Source organism: Athene noctua, chromosome 2 (assembly GCF_965140245.1).
Source record: "Athene noctua chromosome 2, bAthNoc1.hap1.1, whole genome shotgun sequence".
Classification (NCBI taxonomy): domain Eukaryota; kingdom Metazoa; phylum Chordata; class Aves; order Strigiformes; family Strigidae; genus Athene; species Athene noctua.
Genome location: NC_134038.1, coordinates 151,883,249 through 151,905,285, shown reverse-complemented (window position 1 = coordinate 151,905,285; position 22,037 = coordinate 151,883,249). Strand labels below are relative to the sequence as shown.

Below are 22,037 nucleotides of genomic sequence, written 5' to 3'. Positions count from 1 at the left end.
AATCGTTACTATAAATTGTAGTAGCCAGTTAATTCTTGCTCCCAGCAGTGCTTATGTACCAGAGACTGGAGTTAACATTCTCCGAATGTGGACACTGTCAAATCAGCCACCAGGGTGTGTGTGTGTGCATCCAAACACAAACTACATGTATATAAATCCACCCATACATAAACTTCCTAGTGAGAGTTTCATTGCTTTGAAAAGAACAGTGTGATATGGAGGCAGTGTGGCTCTGCCTGCCCCACTGTGGATGAGGGAGCAGGGGAGCTGGAACAGTCTCTTTTAGCCTAAAGGGTAAAATGAAGGGGAGAGTGGGTCAGAATCCCAAACCTTGCACTTTGAGCACAACAGAGAGGTATAAGTAGCACTTAAGTGACAAAGCAGCTCATGAGAGATGGAAAGAACAATCATTTTCTGCACTAGCTTGCACTTTGAAGCACACACTAAGATGCTGAAGGATGCAGTCTCATATGTCTGGAAGCAGTCTGCCTTTCTGACATCTACTAGATGAATGGGGGGAGGTTTAGACTGGATATTATGAAAAATTTCTTCACTGAAAGGTTTATCAAGCACTGGAACAGGCTGCCTGAGGAAGTGGTTGAGTCACCATTCCTGGAGGTATTTAAAAGACTTGTATGTGTGGCACTTAGGGACACAGTTTAGTGGTGGACTTGGCAGTGTTAGGTTTATGATTGGACTCGATGATATTAAAGGTCTTTTCCAACCTAAATGATTCCATGATTCTATAATATCTCCAGGACCTTTCCTGTGAGCTCTGATCTTCTATACTCTGCAGAGCAGTAATAACTAGAAAGGCACAATATTAATACAGATACACATAGAATGTGCACAAATACACAAAGCCAGAAAAGGAAATGCAGAGGTCTGTGTACAAAACACGGTCTTTGTGCAGTCCCTGTAAAGCCCCGTAATTCTGCCTGATGTTCTGAGAAGTCATTAATGGTCACTGACGTGTTGTTAGAGCATACTATCAAACATACATGTTGAACTCCCCTTTAGCAACTGCAGATTATAAAGTTTTGAGGACATGAGTATAAATGAATCAGTACAAACCACCCGAAACACCCAGACCTAAAAGCAGATGGAATAGATACAGAATTATCAATAGTTTACCCAGCATTAAAATCTTGCTGAAATCCTAGAATCCTCATCGGCTGTACTGATGTTTTTCTATGGGAAATGCAGGCTAGTAGCATAAGCAAAGAAAAACAATTCCAGGCATCCTAAAATTGCTCTGATGGTTTTAAAGACTGGGTCAGGCTGCTTGCAGGCAGAGGTATAGGGAGAAGACAGCACTTAGCTCCCTGCTTCAGGCTTACCATTACTCTGCTGCAGCAATGATGCAGCTCCAGGATTTAAGAGGGGTACAATATTGGAAATGGAACTGGACAAGGGGTCAGTATTATCCTCAACCACCTGGGTAATTAGAGTTAGAAGTGTGCTTGCACTGCTAAAAAAGTTCTGGGGGACAACAGGATCCCTTATCAGATCCCTACTATCAGTCCCAGGCCTGGACAAACTCCAAACAGATTTCTTGGCTTTCTGGTTATCCCACACTTGTTGTTTAAAAGAAATATTTGAGGAGTATGTTACTATCTTCAAGTTCTATGATCAGTTTTTCCAAGTTTGATCTGTTACATTCTGGGGTTTTTTTGGGGCTTGGTTTTTTTTTTTTTGTTTGTTTGTTTGTTTGGGTTTTTTTAATCAATTGACAAACAATTTCAATGGAATTAGTTTGCAAACACTCACCCTTAACATCAGAACTCATAATCAAGTGGCCAATTAAAAGCAGACATCACTTGCACCATATTTCAAAGAAAGCCCTTTCGGAATTTCTGCTGGTCATTAGCTTTATCCCTTATCAGGACATTTGCAAACAGCACACAGAAGATTCCCAAGCATATGAGTTATTTCTTTTTCCAAGAACAAAGGAACTGAAAAAACCTCAGTGCAACAAAACAGGTGATTAGTCAACACTTGTTAGCTGTTGGCAAATCCTACCTTCTTTTTTTTTTTTTTTTTTTTTTTTTAAGAGCACTGTATTTTACAGCATTAACAATGTCATTGATCAGATAGAAGTGGCATGTTTGAGAACGAGGCAAAGCCTGTTCATGGTATGTGTAACACTTTACCTTTGCTTCTTCTCAGTTAGGAGCCATGAGAAAGATAAAGCTTGCAAGAATACTCCACCTCCCACTCACAATTCACATGTTATTGCCAGAATAGCTTAATTAGTTTTGCCTAGCTTGTTTTGAGAATGCACTTGGTAAACTCACACACAATTACCTGACTTAAATTCATCTTGTTGGCTTTTGTGTATTTTTTTTCTTCACATAATTCTTCAGAGATTGCTTTATTCTTCCTCCACCTTCTTGATCTCTTTTCTGAATTGTAACGGACTTCTTCAGTCTCACTGCTGTCTGAATACTCCAAGCTGGTTGCCTGTGGATTGAAATTTACATCCAGTTCTCCATGGAAATGTTTTTTTTCCATTCTGGGTGTCTCACTTTGAGTTCTGCTTTGTAACCAGAGAAGTTTGCTAGGTCCTTTAGCTTCCTGGGAAGAGTTTACTGAAGAGGTTTCTGAGTCAGAGAACAGTGTCTCAGTATTGGTGTATAACCCAGAGGAAGGGGAGGTCACTGTCTGGTACTGATCATTGCCATAAACCCATTCAGTACCATACTGGGAATTAGTATAATAGAAATCATCTGGTAATTGCTGAGGTCTCCGATGCAGCTTGTTCAAGGCCACATTCCAGTCGTAGTCATCCTCACTGTCTGAGCCCATCTCGTCATAGGCAGACACAATGCTGGATTCATTCTCCAAAGCTTCGAATACTTGACTCTTTGGTTTGGCGAGCATTCGAGGACGAGGCAAAGTGACATTCTTCAAAGCTACCCAGTTACCATCAGTGCTTTGAAAAACGGAAGGTGGATCTATGAAAACGAAACAAGAACAATTGCGATCACAGTGTGAAAGGCTCATTTTACTTGCCAGTTTGGCCACAAACTGGAGGGTTCAACAAAACTAATGAAATGCAAGTGCTGCTGCTACATGAGCACTCTCAGGTTGTGAGCCATGCTGCTGTACTCCTTTCAGTCAGAAGCCACTACTTAAAGTCATGGTGATGACTATTTAAAATGTGAGTACTTGAACCAAAGCTTCTTTCTAAAAGAATTATTATGAAAGACTGAGGGAACATCAATACACAGACATGTATAAATCCTGTGTTTTGCAAATGTCTTTGATTCTGTGTGCAGCTCTGGTCCCTCATCTTGAAAAGGAAAGATGGAAACAGGATCAGAGAAAAGCAACAAAGGTTGCACCAGGTTTGGAAACGTCTTCCCTTCAGGGAATGATTAAGTAATCCAGAGCTCTGCCTTCTGGAAGAGAGAAGACTGAGAGGGTACATGTTAAAACAGATGGGGGACTCTCTTCCAATCTAACTACTAGAGGACATCAAGTGAAACTAGAGAAATCAAGGTTCAAAACAAACAAAAAAAAGAAATAGGATGCAATGGGTACCAGACCTATGGAGCTTCTTGCCTAAGGGTGTTATGGATGTTAGAAATTAATCTGAGGTAAAGCAGAGCTGGCTATGGACATGGAAGAGAAATCCACTGACATTTACTAAATACAGAAAAACACTTCTAGCTGAGATAGTCATTAAGCTGAAAGTTCTGGAGGTTCAGAGCCTACTCAGAGACAGCATGAAAAATACTTGCTTTCTCCTAGTCTTTCCTAGGCTCTTGCTTATGGTTGGTCTTGTATCCTAGACTAAATGAGCTTTTTGTCTGACCCAAGCACCGCTGCTCTTGTATTCTTACACTTCTTCAGAGTATGTTTCACAATTCCAACAGAAAAAAAAAGCCACAAATATGGTCAAAAAGTGCTGTATAACTCAAAGAATTGCATTTCTTCTAAATTTAGATTCCATTTCTGATCAAACTTGAAAAATCCCTTCATGGGAAATGTGAATGTCTGATGACTCTACCTCCTACAGCAGTTGAATAAAGATATAATGCCATGCGTTTACACAATAATCTCAGCCTACTGTATGAAATTTTCAGCCTTATGGATTCCTTTCATCGGTTCAAATTTGCCATTTCCAGAAAACTGTAGAAATACTTATTATAAACTATTAGTTTTCTAAAACTGTAAACAGAATATCACTATTTAAAAATGGATTAAGTAAAATGTGGATCGTGTTGTAGATGATAGTCAAGCATCTTCCATTACAGGACTACAAATATTTGGGGCTCAAGATTATTTTTTTCCTTGGAATTGTTCATAAAAACCGTAAGTATGCAGTAAGAATATGCACTTAATTTAAAAAAAAAAAAAAAAAGTCTGTGGTGCACTACCACCAAAACTTCCCCACAAAAATGAAACAGTAATTAAATGGTAATTAAACTTAGGAGCTATGTAAGTTTTAGAACAGTTTTTGCATTTGCTACTCATTTGAGTCCTTTTGGCTTGTTTTCACTTCCTAAATGTCATGCCAATTCAGAGAACTTGAGAAAATACATCACTGCATCACTGAAGTCATTCTTACTGCTGCTTAAAAAGAAAACAAAATAGTAGTAGTTTTCTTGTAGCAGTGACCAGCTGAGGATATAAGGGAGGTTTACAGAGAGAACTAATACCTCTTTACTGTAACATCTGATTTTGGAGAAAAAAACAGTATAAGCTATCAAGCATAAAGAAGTTCTGCTTGTTCACTTTTTCCAACTATGCTCCTAATCTAAGTATAGGATTCTCTTGAGAGAAAGATGACCTTTCCTTAAAAGCATTGTTCCTTCAAACAAAGCAAACAGCTCTGCAAGATATAACTCTCCAATTGGAACTGAATTCTGCTGCACCACATGACACAAACATAATGCTACATAGCTTTTTCTCTCCCAAACCATATGCCCTTATTTTGTTTAGCAACAACACACAAAAATCGGTCAAACATCCTCAGTTATCTGAAGAAAGGACAGGGTAATAGTTGATTACATCTTAGAGGGTAGGTAGGGTGAAAAGGAAAGCCACTGAGAACTTCATATTCAGAAAGTTGACCCAGTTTTATCCCAGCTTCAAGTAATGTCAGATGCTTCCTTACTGATTTTCAAAAACAAAGTCACTTACTTGAAAGTATGGATTTTGCACACAAATCTTTGCGTATACGCTATAATTTACCCATGTGAAAATGAAAATAGATTTAAGAAGTCTCATTGTGAAACTATTGGTAAAGGGGGAAAAAAAAAGCACAGATTAATGATTTGGCTCTTGAATCATCATTTAAACCAGTGCAAACTATAATCAAAATGAATTGTGAACTGCTTTTTGGCTACATGACTAAAAAGCTCACTGACGTTACTACTACTTACCCCCTGCATGGCTACAGGCTTGGGGAGGTGTGGCTGGAGAGCTGTCTGGAAGAAAAGGATCTGGCAGTTCTAATTGACAAGCAGCTGAACATGAGCCAGCATCATGCCCAACGGCATCCTGGCTTCTATTAGAAATAGTGTGACCAGCAGAAGTAGGGAGGTGACAGTCCCCCTGTACTCTGCACTGGTGAGGCCACACCTGGAGTATTGTGTGTCCAGTTTTGGGCACCTCAATACGAGAGAGATCTCGAGGTGCTGGAGCGAGTGCAGAGGAGGGCAACAAAGATGGTGAAGGGCCTGGAGAACAAATCCTATAAAGAGTGATTGATGGACCTGGGACTGTTCAGTTAGAGGAAGAGAGGGCTGAGGGGAGACATCATCACTCTCTACAGCTACCTGAAAGGACGTTGTAGAGAGGTTGGTGCTGGTCTCTTCTCACAGGTCATTAGTGACAGAACAAGAGGGAATGGCTTTAAACTCCAACAGGGGAGGTTCAGACTGGACATTAGGAAAAAATGTTTCCCAGAAAGAGTGGTCAGACAGTGGAATAGGCTGCCCAGGGAGGGGGTGGAGTCACCATCCCTGTAGGTGTTTAAGGGTCGTTTGGATGAGATGTTGGGGGCTACAGTGTAGGGGAGAACTTTGTAGAGTAGGGCTGAGGGTTGGAGTCGATGTTCCCAAGGGTTTTTTTCAACCCAAATTATTCTGTGATTCTGTGATGCTCCAAATCTTGGTTGAGATTTTTTCCATTTTCTGTATCCTCATACAAAGCTGCTTACTACTGCATAGGTGAGATCATATTTACACATATTAGTACAACCAGCTATTTACTTTAAGCACAATAGGCACCACAATTTAATCACAAATGTGGTTCTTAGATGAAAAAAGCAGAACAAATCCTCTGAGCACCTGAAAGGAATCTGGGTCAATCTGTCATTCTCTTATGGTTAAACAATTGTTAAGTACTAAATTGCTCAACAGTTGAATTCAATGAGATTGAAGTGGGTTCTTAAATGTAAGCACCCAATTAACTGCTTTACTGAAAATAGGCCTTCCACTAAAATGCCCAGGAGAACAACATTTCTGACAGGGTGTTGAATGAGCAGCTCACAAATAATGCATACTTAGTTAAGTCATATTTTAATACTAGTTTACTATCACTTTCTTTTTTTTGGGGAGGAGGGGGATTAACACTGTCTAATTTTCAGTTTCTCAGTTTATCAACTAGCATTACAGATAAACAAATTGAATTGATGGCCAGCCTCCATCCCTGGTCCCTACTACACCCAAACACATATTTTGGCTGCTTCTACTTGCCAGCGCCTAGAGAGCCAGCTGTGAGAGTTACAGCACCAGTGAACTCACCCTACAAAAGAAGTTTTCTGAGTATTTAGCTTCATAAGCCAATTTGCTACAGGGGTCAGTTGGGCTCTACAGCTGTTACAAGAGAAGCAGCAGACTCTGTCATGGGAGGACAACAGCAGCAGATACGTTAACTTTGCTGTTCCCCATCACCTGGAACCAGGGGCTGCAGTGAGAAGTTCAACCCTTCCCCTTGTGCAGCTGTGGGGGTGAAAACTAACCAACTCATCTGTAGCATTTGCCTGGAGCTGCACTTGTGTGGCCTCGTGAGCACTACAGCCAGAACAAGAGAGGCAGTGGAAATGGGACATCCTCCCCCTCCAAGAACAGGAACACCTTCTTCAGTGACAGTCTGTACTTAGGCCATCCCAAGTAGGGAATTGAATTCTATTCCAGGGTGCTGATTCAGGAATGGGGCTGACTTAGGAAGCTGCTCACCATCCATCACCCATATTCACATTAATACTTAATGCATGGAGACAGACGACAGATCTAGAGCAACTCCTGCTCTGTGAAGTTCTTTCTCATATAGCTTTCTCAAACTTGTGTGGAAGCAGCAGCAGATTGGTGGATTCATCTGGGCTGAAAATAAAGGTGCAATGGGGAATCCTAAATGTGAATTATTTTACTGTTTGGTTCACCATGTAACCTCATGAACAGTTAACTTGTGCAACAGAAGGGATACTATGGGCAGCTGCAGACTCCTTCAACTGGAGGACAGATAGCCAGGTGACAAAGCAGGGCCCTTGCGCTCTTGTGTCCTAGAAGCTCTGAAATGTATCGAAATTAGATGCCTAATGTTTCCTAACAATCCAAAATCAACACCCAAAGGCCCAAATTTTGAATCTTTTCTTGGGGGGGGAGGGTGGGGGTGTGGGAAACGTAAGATAAGCAATGACACAGCCCAATGATGCTCAAATTCACCAAACAAACATTTTTACATGTGACTGCTGCAAGAACAGAGGTCAGCAGAAATTTCCTGGAGAGGGTCCTTGCTTTAAGTTGTATTTATTCCACATGTGAGTGAGAACCAAAAAAAAAGAATGATATTCGTACTAGAAATATTTACTTGTTTCATTTAGCCTGTCCACACTTTTCCAGCTGGGTAACGCAGAGAGCTTGCGTTCCTTCTGTTTCCTGAATTGTCCTTTTTGCTGCCTCCAAAGAGCCTCAGTCACAGACGATGCAAGGTCTAGTCCTTTACTGGGCATATCTTCACTAGCCAGGGAGAATGCAGACTGAGACCGCTGTGGGAATAAAAATCAAAGAGCATATTTTAAAAATAGAAATACTCAATTATCAAACTCTTTACTGTAATTAATGTGAGTATTCAGTTACACATGGAAGTGTGGGATCTGCTAGCATCCAGAAATGGAATTTAATGTGTTCAAAAGAATAGTTTCAGCACTAGATTGCTTATTTATGTGCATTTCTGATGCTAGGCAAGGAGGCAGGAAATTGTTTATACTACCACGGACCAGATGGAAAGAAATAATTAAGGTGATGTTGTTAGGAATGTGCTTAGTGAGGAGTGACATCTCACTGCTTCCACTCAAGCTAGCCAGAAAGATGCCATTGTGGTGAGACATGATGATCTATTGTTGGCTCAACAGGCCATCTGGTGTAACAATTTGCAGAAGTTAAAAATTAAAATACAGCAAACAAACAGCCTGTTCCCCAGAAATAGATGTGCAAGTCAACTGATTTTAAAGCAGAGTTCTTTTGTTTGCTAGGACATACATATCACACAATATGTTGGGCAGTTTTATGCAGTCTTGCTAATGAAGTCAATTCATTACAGGCTACAATTGCACATCTATTTGTTTTTAGGAGGGTCACATTTCAAGTCAAAATGAGGTAGAAAACTGTTGTGATTGTTAATGAGCCCTGACTACTATTGAGGGGATGGCACTTTCTTTTGGATCTACATAAATAGATCAGACAGTTTTGACGTGGGCACTGGGGTCAGTTACGGAAGTCACATTTAAATTTGTCCAGTTTTAAAAATCTGTGAAAGCTGGCAGTGTCCTGCTGATTTCAAGAGAACTCACAGAACAAATCACATATATAATTCTAGAAACAAGGTTACAGCAGCTTGAGTCAAGATTTAACATCTGGATGACACTTTTGCTGCAGCACATTTATTTTTTTTTTTTCATTAATAGCTTTGCTTTTGATGACAATATGTGCTTAGGCAACTTGAATGGCAAAAGAGATCACTTTTTCAAATGACAATTAGCTTTTTCCCCATAACTTTTTACCACTCAAAACCTGTCTTGGCCTTCATAACAGAGTCAGTAAAAGACTGCCTGTACATGCCAGGGTTTCATTAAGAAATATGCTTTCAAGTGGCTTGGCTTCTTTACGCAGGCCAAGTTGGCACTCTCAAATCTTTGTAAATTTTTACTGATGTTTAAATTACAAATAATTAACTAAAAATGTTAATCTCAAGGGGGCCAGTCTTTGCCTGCATCAGAGTTCTGCTTTGCACTGGTGCAGATGAAGAAAAGCATAACCTGACTTCCAGCTGCTTTCAAGTTCCTTTAACTCCCAGGACAGCATAAGCATTGCTAGGAGTCCTGCTGGCTTGAAAGCAACACTTACACCACTTTCCTGGCTGTACCTCCAACCATCTGAAATGCTCCTGTGTGGGACCTGTATACCATGCAAGAAGATTTAATTAACTGCAAATCTTCCTGTATCCTTGGCTCAGCAGTGTGGTTTCATAACAGATTCAGTAAAAAGAAACACAACTAAGCACCAGGGTTTAGTTTGGATTCTGAACGCTGGAGAAAAAGCCAGAGTTACTACCCCAGAATCAAATAATTTCTGTAATCACAGTGACTGCATAACTTGGTTAATCCTGTCCATGCAAAGACCCAGGTCTTAACATGATGCATTCGAGTGTCTCCTTTCAAATTCAGTGACATGAACTACTAACAATAAACTCATAGTACTGTATAATTTTATTAGAGGGAATCTTTCAGATGAGTCACTTTCACAAGACAGCTATATTCAAGTGTATATTTAGGCTGTTTCAACACTCAAACTAGATCCTCAACTGATCAAGATCATCTGAATCCTCTTTAAGCCTGTAAAAGGGTTAATAATTTAACACAATAAAGACAGGTACATAAACTGTTCTGATATAGGAATCTCCTCATTAGCTTTGATTTCATCCTGCCAGGATATATGGACAACATAAACAAACTTGCAGCCCGAACTATGACAAGTTTCAACTCTGCTGTGGCTCACTTCACTTCATTGTAAAGCAAGAACTACTGTACTTCCCATTCTTACAATAAATTAGGTCCAGTTCACATCTGCCATATCCTCTGATATCTTTGTGTTGAAGTTGTTACATACTGAAAGCAGCAACTTGTTGCAGCTGTCACTATTTTCACAGTACCAAGAATATTCCCTCAGAGCACATTCTTTTTCCACACATATGGCAAACACAAAGATGTAAGAGATGCTGAAGAACCCAGAAGGAATATTCTACAGTTTAATCACTAGTAGCTATTTTCCTTTATTACTTAAAGAACTGAATCATAAGAAGAAGAAAAATAATCAGGAAAACCTTAAGTAGTCTGTCTACTGATAACCTGAGCTCAGATAGTGAAAGTAACATGCTTTTTCTTATTATGTAAAATCTGTAGGTTTGACAACTTCTCTGGTGTTTTGTTTAAATGGCAGCTTCTCATCTGCCTACTCACTGTTTCATAAACATGACAGTAAAGGCTGCATCACAGCGATGGCAGTGTCTGCACTTCGCTCTCAGCTAACCTGAGACGCGCCAGCAGCTTAGCCCTGACAACGCAGAACTTGGTACAGGCTGTGAAACCCCCTGAAGGAGCTCAGCAATCCTGCCCTCAGACCCATGCTTCTGCAGCAACACAGCTACCAGCACTGCATGAGCAATTAAAAGCTAGCTCAGGTGCGTCTACGTGATAGGGCAGATATATCTTTCAGAAGGACTAGAAGATACACAACAGCTTGAAGATTTTAAAAAGGAGGTGATCATGAAGGGCCTGATGGGCAAAAAGCACTGAAAAAAAAGGACACACAGAAAAGTAGACACACTCCCATGGGGTATAGCAGTCTAGGATCTCAAATAAGCATCCAAAGAAGTTTATCTAAACCAAGCTGTTTCTTTTAAATTCTGTGCTGAAACTTTTGGGTCAGGTCAGAGGGAAACTGGTCTCCACAGTTTCTGCCAACTCTCTGTGGAGAGCAGGAAATTGGTATTATGCAGGAATTACTGCTAATTCCCAGAAAAAATCCCTCCAGATGCAGCAAGGGAAAAAGCTTTTGGTACCTCCAAAGCTTGGCTTGAGGGCTTCCTCATCCTTTTTCTACACTTTATGTGAATTTTTGATAAAATGTGTCTTGAAGTGCTGTGCTAAAAGTATGCACCTCTTCTCACTGAAAATGGTTCAATGTCACAGAAGGCTCAAGGAGAGAGAAGTAATGCCAAGATAAAATAGCTTGGCTGCATCCCTGTATTCAGATTCTGAAAAAGGATGAAATGATGCTACTGAAGAGGCTGTTAAACTAGCACCCTTTATTACTGCTTTTGTACTTCTCTGTAGTTCTTGTATCTGGGGAGATTTAAATAATCAAGAAGTGACAGCATTCTAATAAGCTCCAGTTAAGAATAATAAATAAAAGTAGAGAATTAGGTTATTTCTTGTTCTGAAAGTAGGTTTTAGATAGGGATGGAAGGACAGATAGTAGAATTGTGTTTTACTCAGACAAGTATGGGGGAGAAGGAAAATGTAAATATTCATCCCTGATAGCAGTTCAAATCACTGTTAGTACTGATAAGATACAAAAAAGGAGTGTCAGTAGCCAAGCCTGGTGTAGGAATAGGAGAGAAGCATATCCTGGCATGAGAACATATCAGTCTACATTGGCACAAACTGGCCATTTTTTTCAGAGCACAAGAGCAAATGTTTGTCCATAAGTTTATCTCCAATCAATTACCGGTGTAACCGATGACTTTATCTAAAAAGCAAATGACTTGAGACTTCCTTTTGTTGCTTTTGCAATTAAGAGCAAACTAGAAAGTGTTACTTGGTGTGAAGTTACACAGCAAAAGCTCTAATCTCGGTTGGCACATTTGCATCAACTTCAGCTCAGCTGGCACCACTAACTCAACAGCCCTACAACTACAGCATGGGCTACAAACCTAAGTACGTGCCTGCCCATGCTGCTGATTTCACTACCACACTTGCCTGTAGCAGGCAGCAGAAGCACACATTACTGTGATGCATTTGTGCCTCCCTTTGTCACAGAGATAACAGCCCATCTGTAGATACACACGGGACATTTTTCCCTTGTGGACATTTGCACAGGAAACAAAACATTGAACATAAGAGAACAGGATTGAGAAGCCCACCTGGCGACTGGTGCTCCATGTAGTTTCCCTGAGCAGGGATGCAGGGAAGCCCTGGAGGCAAGGCTCTTGGATCAGTTCGCATTGGAACAAGGTATATTTACTGACCAAATTGAGGAGTTGTGGCCCTGAATCTTTACCAACTGCCTTGGACAGCAACAAGATCTCAGGGCAGAATAACCAATCCAATCTATTTTCGAATAGTATCCAAATAATACAGCAGCCTAAATACAATTTTTAAAAGGAGGCAGGAATGTAGGAGCTTTGGTCCTGATTTATAAAGAAATGAGAGGTTAAGAAGATCTTTCACTCCCAGATAAAGCTACCAGCACCTTTTCAAACCAGAACTTCTGGTTCCTCAGCAAAATAACCCTGTCAATCAGGTGCTATTTTAGGTGGATTTATTTATGACAAATTACATTATGTTTGCAGTTAGACACTAAGGCACTGCAACTGTTAGTTTCTGCAATAAATTAGTACATCAGCAGATGGCATTGCAACCCAACAGGTCATTTGCTATGTTCACTGCACGCATTTATCAGAGACAGGAGCTGCATACCTGGGTGCTGTGCAGCTTGCAAAATATATTGACAGGCATTTCCAAACACTTCAGTTAGCTAAGTTCCCACCAAATCCTGCGTACTGGCATCTACTGCGAGATGTTTGTTTCAAAAAGAAATTCCAGACATGTTATTATTCTCTTTTTTAAATCCCTCTTCAGGAGATTTCTGCTGCATAGTTATGGCTGGATGGAGAGAACTCAGCCTTCATCTTGTATTGGGCTAGCCCTAAAAGGAATCATTTTTGCATGTACATTCCTGTTTCACTGCTGACCTCCAGAAAAAAAAGAAAAAAAGAAGTTGTTTCTGACAAAGAAGGAAGGAGTGAATAAAAATTAATCACATACAGTGTCTCCTGTTACTCAGTAAATATAAAAACTCCATCTTCTGTCTATAACGATTTACAACTTCATGCTTCTGAACACTGAATAAATAAAAACAAGTAACTAAAAGCAAGAACAACCTTTTATAAAACATGCTTGTGAAGCCTAATGTTGATAATCTATGGATTCTTTTCCTTCAATAACTCTCTTATATGTATGCATATTGTTTAGAAGGACAACAAAAAGATTTTGCTCTACATTCTTCCTCAAAAGATGAAAGAGTATGTGTAATTCCTCCTTCTTCTAAAGAGAAGATGAACTGCTAATCTAAAATAGATCCCAAAAGCAACTGACTGAACTCTGCAAAGGATATTCCGGATCATGCATGTTTTTCTCCTTACTTCCCTCCTATTTCACCCTATTTCTTTGGTCTGGTTTAACTAGCAAATCGTAATTTATTCTGCACTTTAGAGTAGATCAGGGGCTCTCCTAGTTTCAGGAGGGACTGAGAACCCTGGGTGCCACAAGGGGAAGGCAGCTGCAGGCTCACCATGGCAGGAGCCCTTGCAGGCACTGGGACCGCAACACCAGGGCCGAGGGCAGGGAGGGCACCTCTGGATCTGGGCAGCAGAGGCCTGTGCTGTGCAAACTCTGACCTGTGGGGCAGCTGTTAATGTGGGCTTTGAGGACCACCTTGTTTATTCAGGGAAGCAGCTTAGAACTGACAGCAGAAACACAGATGACTTAAAAGCAGCTTTCTCCGTCCCCCCTCCTCACCCACAAACTCTGCGGCTGTGCCTGCTAGCACTGGGTGCAACAAAAACTCTCGCTCCCTTCTCAGCCGTGCTCTACGAATACAATCAATGCACAGACAGAACCAGCAGGTCCCACCCACCTGAGCAAATACAGTAGCAACCCTTAAGCATCAACAGCTAATGCATCCTTCGGTAAGTAAACTCCCACACCAGGAAGGAGACAGTATGAGCCTGGGAATGGTGCCACTCCGCCACAGTCTATTTATCCCTGGAAGTTATTTTCGCTCTACTCAAATGTATGCAGTCCAGACATTTAGTTGCGGAGTGAAATACCAAGGGCTTCAAGCATCTGTTCCTTAGTTAATCTTGTATGTGGCAAAGGATCTGTTAACAATCCTACTGCTTCTGAAAAAGGACAAAACCAGACAGATGAATGGGAGGTTTTCACATTCAATTGAAAGAAAACTCCCTTCTTCATGCCCGGACCTAAACCCTGGTTAGGATATCCCAGCCATCAGGGCAAATCCTTGAATAGCAGCCTGGGAGAAAGCCAAGATGACTGCTCCCTCTCCTGCAAACACCTTAGAGCACCCGTCCTTCCAGGGTCTGCCCAAGCTGGTTTGTTCTTCACTAGCAACACAGACACAGCCTGGCTGCACTGGATGGTTTGTCATCCTTCTACTGGCCTCTCAGGCAGCCAATCCTCTTAAAAGAATTGTTCCTTTAAAAGGAGTACAAGAATAATGCTCAGTTAATCAGGAATGGGTCTTTCAGCAGTATGAATTGCACAGTGTGTAATAATATGTAGAGCCACATATGGGTGTGCATTTATTTTGGTTCAGTTTGGACTAGCAGACCTTGAGGATCCAGAGATGGGTTGCAAGGGAGAGAGACAGGAGGTTGTTCCCCAACAAACCCATTGCTGCTGAGCATACAAGTAGCTCTACACATCACCATGCAGAAATATAATCCATAGTGTTTGAGGAACTTCTCCCCTCTCCCAATAACAAGCAGGTCCCACATGTGAAAAAGCTATTGTTTTGGTTGCAAGGGATTTCTAAGCTAGTAAGAAGGAATATTGAAATATTTGTTCCAGAATACGAGTATAAACATCCTGTTCTTATGGGTCTAACAATTTAGGAAAGTTCTAGGAGCACAAAAGAGCATAGTTCAATCAATGTAATGGATTTATGTGAACAAATCTATAGAAGTTTTGGGGTAAATCAACTGTTAGGTGCTTTGACAGGAATAGCGAGTAGATGTATCAATGCAACTGTAATCTAAGTGCCTTTGCAGGTACTCCTGTTTGTTTAGCTGTTAGTATTCCTCACACGCTCCCCCATGGCCCATTCTTCTTCCCTCTTCCCAAACCTGGAATACTCTATTACACCTCTTTAAAAAAAACAACAAATACCAAACAGGGGATATGCTTCCCAGCTGCATAACACCTTTCATATGAAGGCACCAAGAGCTCAGTTAGTACCCTGTGATGACAGTATTACCATGTTACTTCCAGATGAGAAAGCTGAGCAACTGAAAAGGCCAGATCCCTGGTTCTGGTGTAGGACAGTATGATTCTAAGTCACCACTAGCATACCCCACTGGGACAGTGCATTTGTATAAAAGGATAGGGAAGAGAGGTGAGCTGGCATTTTCGTATCAAGTCTAATCAGCCTCACACATAAACTCACTTTTTTTCCCCTAAAGAGAATACACTTTACTGAACATGATTATTCGTTTTTCTTTATTTTCTAGGTTGCTCAGTGCCCTGCACAAACTTTCATGTCCTGTTCCGACCCTCATCTACAAAGTTGTGCTCAGCAGAGCACTCACCCATCAGGGAGAATCACTGTATCTCCTACTCAAACACCCACTTGACAGAGGAAGCCTTAAATGTTCTGTGTTTATTTGCTTCTCGCTGTGACAATATACACCCTGATTTAATCTAAAAATAAAGATGTGTCAGGCAGCCTGGCTCTGAGCATCACAGGTTTTAAGTCAGACCCTAAAGCTTTGTGATACCGAGCAGTGTATTAGGTTAGCATCTTTAAAACAAAATAAAGCCGAAAGAACAACATATGACCTAAATTATTTGGAAAATAACATTATAGAATGACCACCCTTCTCTGTCCTCTCTCCTACTCCCTTTTATGCCTTAAAATCTATCTTGGTTTGCTAGCAGTAAGTGCAATTCAGCTGAATTTAGTCCTGCATGATCATATACCTAGCATCCAAAATTGTCATCTTGGATGTTTGTCAAGTGCATGAATAGTACTATGAAACCAAGAACCAGTACTCTTCTGCTAGAGACACATTTCAAACAAACTCAAGCTATACAAACAACTTTAATAGGACAATGATGTCATGTTTAGCTTTGCACTGATTGTTTAGACACCTGAAGCCTTAAAAAGTGGTACTAATTGCTGAGTCAGAACTGCAAAAGCATTTGTATCCTATCCTTCTGCTGCAGTGGAAGGAGGGAAATCAGACGGATTACTATGGGTAGGGCTGTCTTGATCTGAAATTCAGATCACTTTTGCAGTGAGACTACAGTGTTACACCTGCCAAGTCAGAAGATGACAGTAAGATCTGTAACCTGGAAAATACTCAGAGAAAGTTGGATCTTCTCATAATAAATATTAACTAAAAAAGACTCATTATTTTCTAAAGTACCAAGCACTTTTCCATCTCAAAGTGTATTATTCTTTCCTGTTATGTGCAGAGAAGATGGTGCTGTAGTTGGCTTCTTTTGGAAGGAAACAAAACAGTAAATACCCCATTAAGATCCAGCTGATGGACTTCAGGATAAATGCAGACCTGCCTCATTGGAAGTAGGTCCCAGCAATACACTCTGTGCAATGTTCTGATCCGAGTTCATGTATAAAAGCTGAAAGCTCCATCTTCCCTATGACATGACACATTTATTAATTAGACATATATATGATGTTTCTGATACAGAGCTGTTGACAGGTCAGAACTGATGTCAGCTGGTACCAACTTCCTACAGTGTTATGCCTCTCATTTGAAATAGTTCTCCCACTGTGTGTAAGACTGCTAAATGGGATTCCTTCTTAAAAAGGTTTCTTCAAATATTTGTTTGAGACACACCTACAAATGTACAGAACTCCTGCAAAACCTGCAAGGATTTCCAAAGCAGTGTTGGACCTCAGGCTTGTAGAACCTTCCTTCTCTTTAAAACAAATCAAAGGAGGAAAAAAAAAAGAAAAAAAACCCAACTGTCAGTACACTGTGGACCTTATAATTAGCTTAACCAGTAAATTTCTGCTTCCCCTGAGGTGCATCATAATGTGTATTTAATGAAATCCTCCTTTTCCCTATAGCCCTAGCTGTTTTATATACTATAAATTATGGATGAGCTTCTGTTTATATATGCAATCTTTTAGCTGTAAAATAAAGACCACTAATACAGCACTTAGAACACACCAGGATGCCTGCACTCTATCAGTGTTTAAATGGGATACAATATGCCACTTGATCGTTTGCTCTCACTGGCAGTGATATATGGGGGGAAATGGACTGAGAGAGCAGAGAAGCATCCACCCTTCACTCTAAGCTCCTCCTATCCCAACACTGTACAGCTTTGCCTATTGGTAATGAGAAACAGATGGTGCCATCCATCTCTTTTTATGAGATGGGGAAATGAAATATTCAGACTTATATCACTACTTTTAGCACGGGCAAGGGATCTCAAAGAAATCTAAGAGGAAAAAAAGGAAAAGGCAATATCTATAGCTACTACCCCACCATAATACTGCAGTTAAACAATCAATAATATATTTCAGGGAGATACTGTGTGTGTGTGTGTTCCTTAATATGAAGATCAAGAGTCTTGCTCCAGTCAAGCAGGTCTCATGCAGCTGGTCTCTTGGCACTGTGTTGTCTCCAGCTTACACAGCTCAAGTTCCCTGCATACAGCATTTTCTTCATACTACAAAGAGGCAGTGTAATATATTTAACGATGATTTCAAAATAAGTGATTTTGAATGAGCAGGGAGGTAATCCAGGGCTTCCAGAGCCCACTGAATGTTTCTGGCCAATATGGATGAGTTGCATACAAATAGCTGTGATTAAAAGAAAAATTGCTTGGCAGGTATCGTTACAGAGTTATATCTGGGATTATTACAACTCCCCTCCAGACTGTAAGCAAGTGACTTTGGTAATAAAATGCAATGCAATAATAAACATGGGTTTCTAAAGGCCAATGTTATTGCATGCAACTGCCCTAAATAACTATTACTAGCTTTATTATCTAGTGAAACTGCATGTATTATCTTCTGCACAGAAGACAAATAAACATATTTGCTCTACGATAAATTTTCAGTTTTAAATTACAGAATCCTAACTGCCTTAAGATTTACTATCCTTACCTCCCTTTCCTCTGCATGTTTATCTTTCTGTTAATCATGTTTCTTCTTCCCTTTTATTTAATCTATCCCTCTTCTGCTTGCTTCAAGTAGTAATTTGTTTTCCAGGTAAAAAAGAAAGTCTTAAACAGAGGAAGGTCTACTTAAATAATCCTTACTGGGAAACAGGTTGACATATGTAACTTTAACCCAGTAATGGGTAGCTTTGATAGAAGAAAAAAAAAGCTCACCTTTTTTTTTTTGCTTCCCTTAGGGTGGTTGTGGCCACATAGTCTGTCCACAAGAACCTTGGTTACACTAGAAACATCTGCCCTAATAAATCTGTTGCAAGACCCTCTTGTTAGCTGTGGCGTATACTAATAGGAAAGGGGTTTTATGTTACAGGCAGATCTCTGCTCAAACTAAGTCAACACACACAGGTCAACAGTCGGAATGTGTATACAAATCAAGTTTGGGGCTTTTTGGTCAACATAGTGTTATCAGTTAGGAAATACAAAAACTTCACTTATTGCAGTCAAGCCCATGAAGATTTGCTGTTACAGGCTTGGACTCAAGAGTTCCAAAATCCACCTGGGAAAGAGTAAGGAGCTTTGCCTTGAAAGAGCATATGGCCACAGGGCCTTTCTCCCAGCTTCTGTAGAAGCCAGGCTTTGCTTTGGAAAGAAAAAAAATTTTGCAATTCTTTTGGCACAAAAGGTAACTTTCTCAAATGATATATGGAGGAGAAACCAATGCAGTTTAGTACTGAAAATCTGCTGAGAGATGCATGCTTACCAATTGTAGCTGAATGAAAGTTGAATGGAAAGCAAGCTCAGGAAAAGCAACTTGGGTTGTTCCACCACTGTTCAATCAAGCAAGCTGCAATTGCTCTACATTTGCTCTGCACAAATTGCCTTTCAGCATGCTTTCCAGCAGACCCTTTGTTAGAGCTTCTATGACTTTATTTCTGCTAGCCTAATGAGCTAACATAACTGCAACTATACAGGAACAACTGGAGCTATGCTACCTTTGCAAGGGTATATGGTTGTACTAAGAAAATCCTCCCCTATTCAAAGCAAAGCAAAAATAAACACATGCATACTTCAAAGGCCAAAATAAAACGAGAAAACAACCCTAGCAAAGCACAAAGCAGAAACTGAGTTTATGGGAGGTATGAGAGAAACTAGACCAAGATGGCCAAATTAATTTGTTTTCCTTAACACACTGTGGGAAGATAACTGGACCAAATGGTGACAAATGTGGTAAAGACCCTGTAAAGAGGTAGAAAGTTCTTATAAAGCACTGTACACATCTGGATGCTTAGTACTGACTGATGGCTGCAGAAGTTTTGAAGCTATTCATTGCAGCTTTTCTCACCTTAGCATGACATTTCTGCTACTTCAGTATTTTCCACAAAGTTTGCTATTTCTCAAACCAATAAGCCTCCCCCTGGAAGAAAATTGGGACTCAAACTTCTTACTTCATAACAGAATTTCAAAAGGTGTTGAGTTCAAGCTTAACTCTCCAAATGCAGAACAACAACAGGCTTCTGGTGTAGTAACTGAGGATTTGAACAGCACGTTCCCCTAGGTCCTGTCCTTAAACTCCAGAAAGGAACCTCAGTTGAGTCAGACACAAAATTAACTCTCCCTCTCCTGGCTCTTCTGTTCCACAAGCAAGCTGCCTAGGAGCTACAGAGCAAATAAACACGCTCACCCTGACTTGTGATCACTTGGTTAACAGCAGCAGCTTGAAGGCATTACTCCTTCGATTTGGAAATAGGTGGTGGACAGGAATGTGAGTCTGTATCTGAGAAATTCTGGCCCACAGTCATATTCTGGCATGAATATATTTTCACTGGCAGTATAAGCTACCAAATGTAGCTGGGAACTAGGGCACAGCACACATTCAATTCTGGTGGTTGTGCTCAGCGGGGGAGTGGTGATTACTGCTGCAGTAGCAGGACAGTTGGGAGCAGCAGCTTAAACCACTGTACCAAAATGCACTGGAACTCATCTGTCACTGTCCTCCCTCTCCGATTGTCAAACAGCCTATCCAAGCCTATAGCTTATTTTCACTTCTTTTCCCTGACTGCTGCTCTTAAAATGTTACTAATGCAGCTTGTTGGATTTTCTTCAACTTGATAGCAGGAACTAAAGGCATTATTCTGAGAAATAAGTGCAAGGAGGAAATACTCTTTAGTATAAGACATAAATGGTGCTCTACGGTTGGGTTTACTTTTTTATTGTGGGTAGTGGTTATTTTCTTTAAGATGGCTAAGGAGAAAAAAAAATACAGAAATCTAACATTGTAGAAAAGAAAATATTCAGCAAAAATCCTAACAAAAGCTAAGTGAGCATAAAAACTGTTTTAAGGAATAAACACTGAGGCACTGAGTCCTGTTAGCATTCAAATCAAGCAGTGAGATTGCTCATACCATAAACTTAATCCTCCCCAACACACTCACCCATACAACACAACGTCAGTCAGGTACTTCCATGGCCCATGATGTGCTAGGAAAGCATGCAGGGGAGCTGCAGTCCAGACACAGGTTTAGTGTTTGTTCTCTGCAAGTCTCTACGTACCATTCCAGGCAGTAAGTATACTTATCCATGATTTCAATCTTCTCATTTTGTGCAGCAGAAACCATCAATAGTTGGGCCAAATCACTTACCCATAATGTGTAGGACCCCCTCCGGCTCCCTGGAAAAGTCAGCATACTCTGATCTGAGACAGCAACAGACGCCAGGCCACTGCTCCTGGATGGTGGCCATTCAAAGTCAGCCTCAGCCTGCTCAGTTTTACTTTTCTGCTTCTTTATAATCTGTAAGGTAAGGGGACAGGAGGTGGAAGGGGAGAAAAAAATGGTGCTTGGAAAATATTGTTTGAGCTGTATGGAGAAAAACTACATTAACCATGTGTCAAGGCAAACTGCCTAGGAAGAACATTTGAGTTTCCATTTGATTTTGCTCCAGTTCATGCAAGGACAGTTCTGACAACTTGCATGCATTTCTTCTCATCTGAAGTCATATTGTTTGCAAGTGCATAAGCATTGATACAATAAATCATAATCAATGCCTACAGAAACCTCAGAGGGGAATTAAATAAATGTGGAAACCTGTTCCTACAGCAACACTTTAAACATTAGCAGCATCTAAGTGTCAAGTATTTTCTCAGACAAGAATTTTTGCAAAGAAACATAAAATACTAGATATGAGGGGAATTTCAAAGGCTTCCATGACATCTAGACACATTTCTACTGAAAACAAAGAGCTCTTAGGTGTCTAGGCACTATTTTTGTTTTTGAAAATCTACACCATCTTAAGAGAGAGAGAGAGATCATATAGACTACCTGTCTCCCTACACTGACAGATTATATCCTGCTACACTTAATTTTCACAACTTCTCTGATTCCAATTTAAAATATCTACAGAATATTATTCTATGGCATAAAAGATCTTGTTAGGTAGTTTTTGATAAAGGTGATAGCAATTCAAGCTTGGCTGAGATAGGCTCTGGACTATCAAAGATCTGATAAGCAGAATTAACCTTCTAACATCCCTATTAAAAAAGAAGGCAGATTATTTTCCGTTGTGCTGCTGCTCTTCTGGCTTTTCTTGATAGCCTTATGACAACATGTTCCTCTCCTGATGTGTGATACATACATTGTTAAATGCCACCTCCCATACATAGATGTCTCAATTAGCTTAGTTCACATGGAGGGCAATTAACTTAGCAGAGTGATCACTGATCACAGGAACTCAGCAGCACTCTGTTGACACCTATCTTGCCTTGCTCCAGACTGTCCAGACAAACTCAATGGGTACTTGTTTCCAGTAGCCCTCCATTGCTGTGCTGCATCAGTGCCAACTGTGAGCTTTG

General features: G+C 40.4%; 1 protein-coding gene across 3 annotated transcripts in view; it reads right to left on the bottom strand.

The window, feature by feature from the left end:
* The window catches only part of MYRIP (myosin VIIA and Rab interacting protein), a 246,049-nt gene that overhangs the window by 37,108 nt on the left and 186,904 nt on the right, over nucleotides 1-22,037 (bottom strand). For all 3 annotated transcript variants that reach the window (XM_074900668.1, XM_074900669.1, XM_074900670.1), the window contains exons 8-10: nucleotides 20,830-20,979; nucleotides 7,825-8,002; nucleotides 2,308-2,957 (exon numbers count right to left, since the gene is read on the bottom strand). In XM_074900668.1, coding sequence (XP_074756769.1) covers nucleotides 2,308-2,957; nucleotides 7,825-8,002; nucleotides 20,830-20,979 — 978 coding nt within the window. The remainder of the gene's footprint in view (nucleotides 1-2,307; nucleotides 2,958-7,824; nucleotides 8,003-20,829; nucleotides 20,980-22,037) is intronic.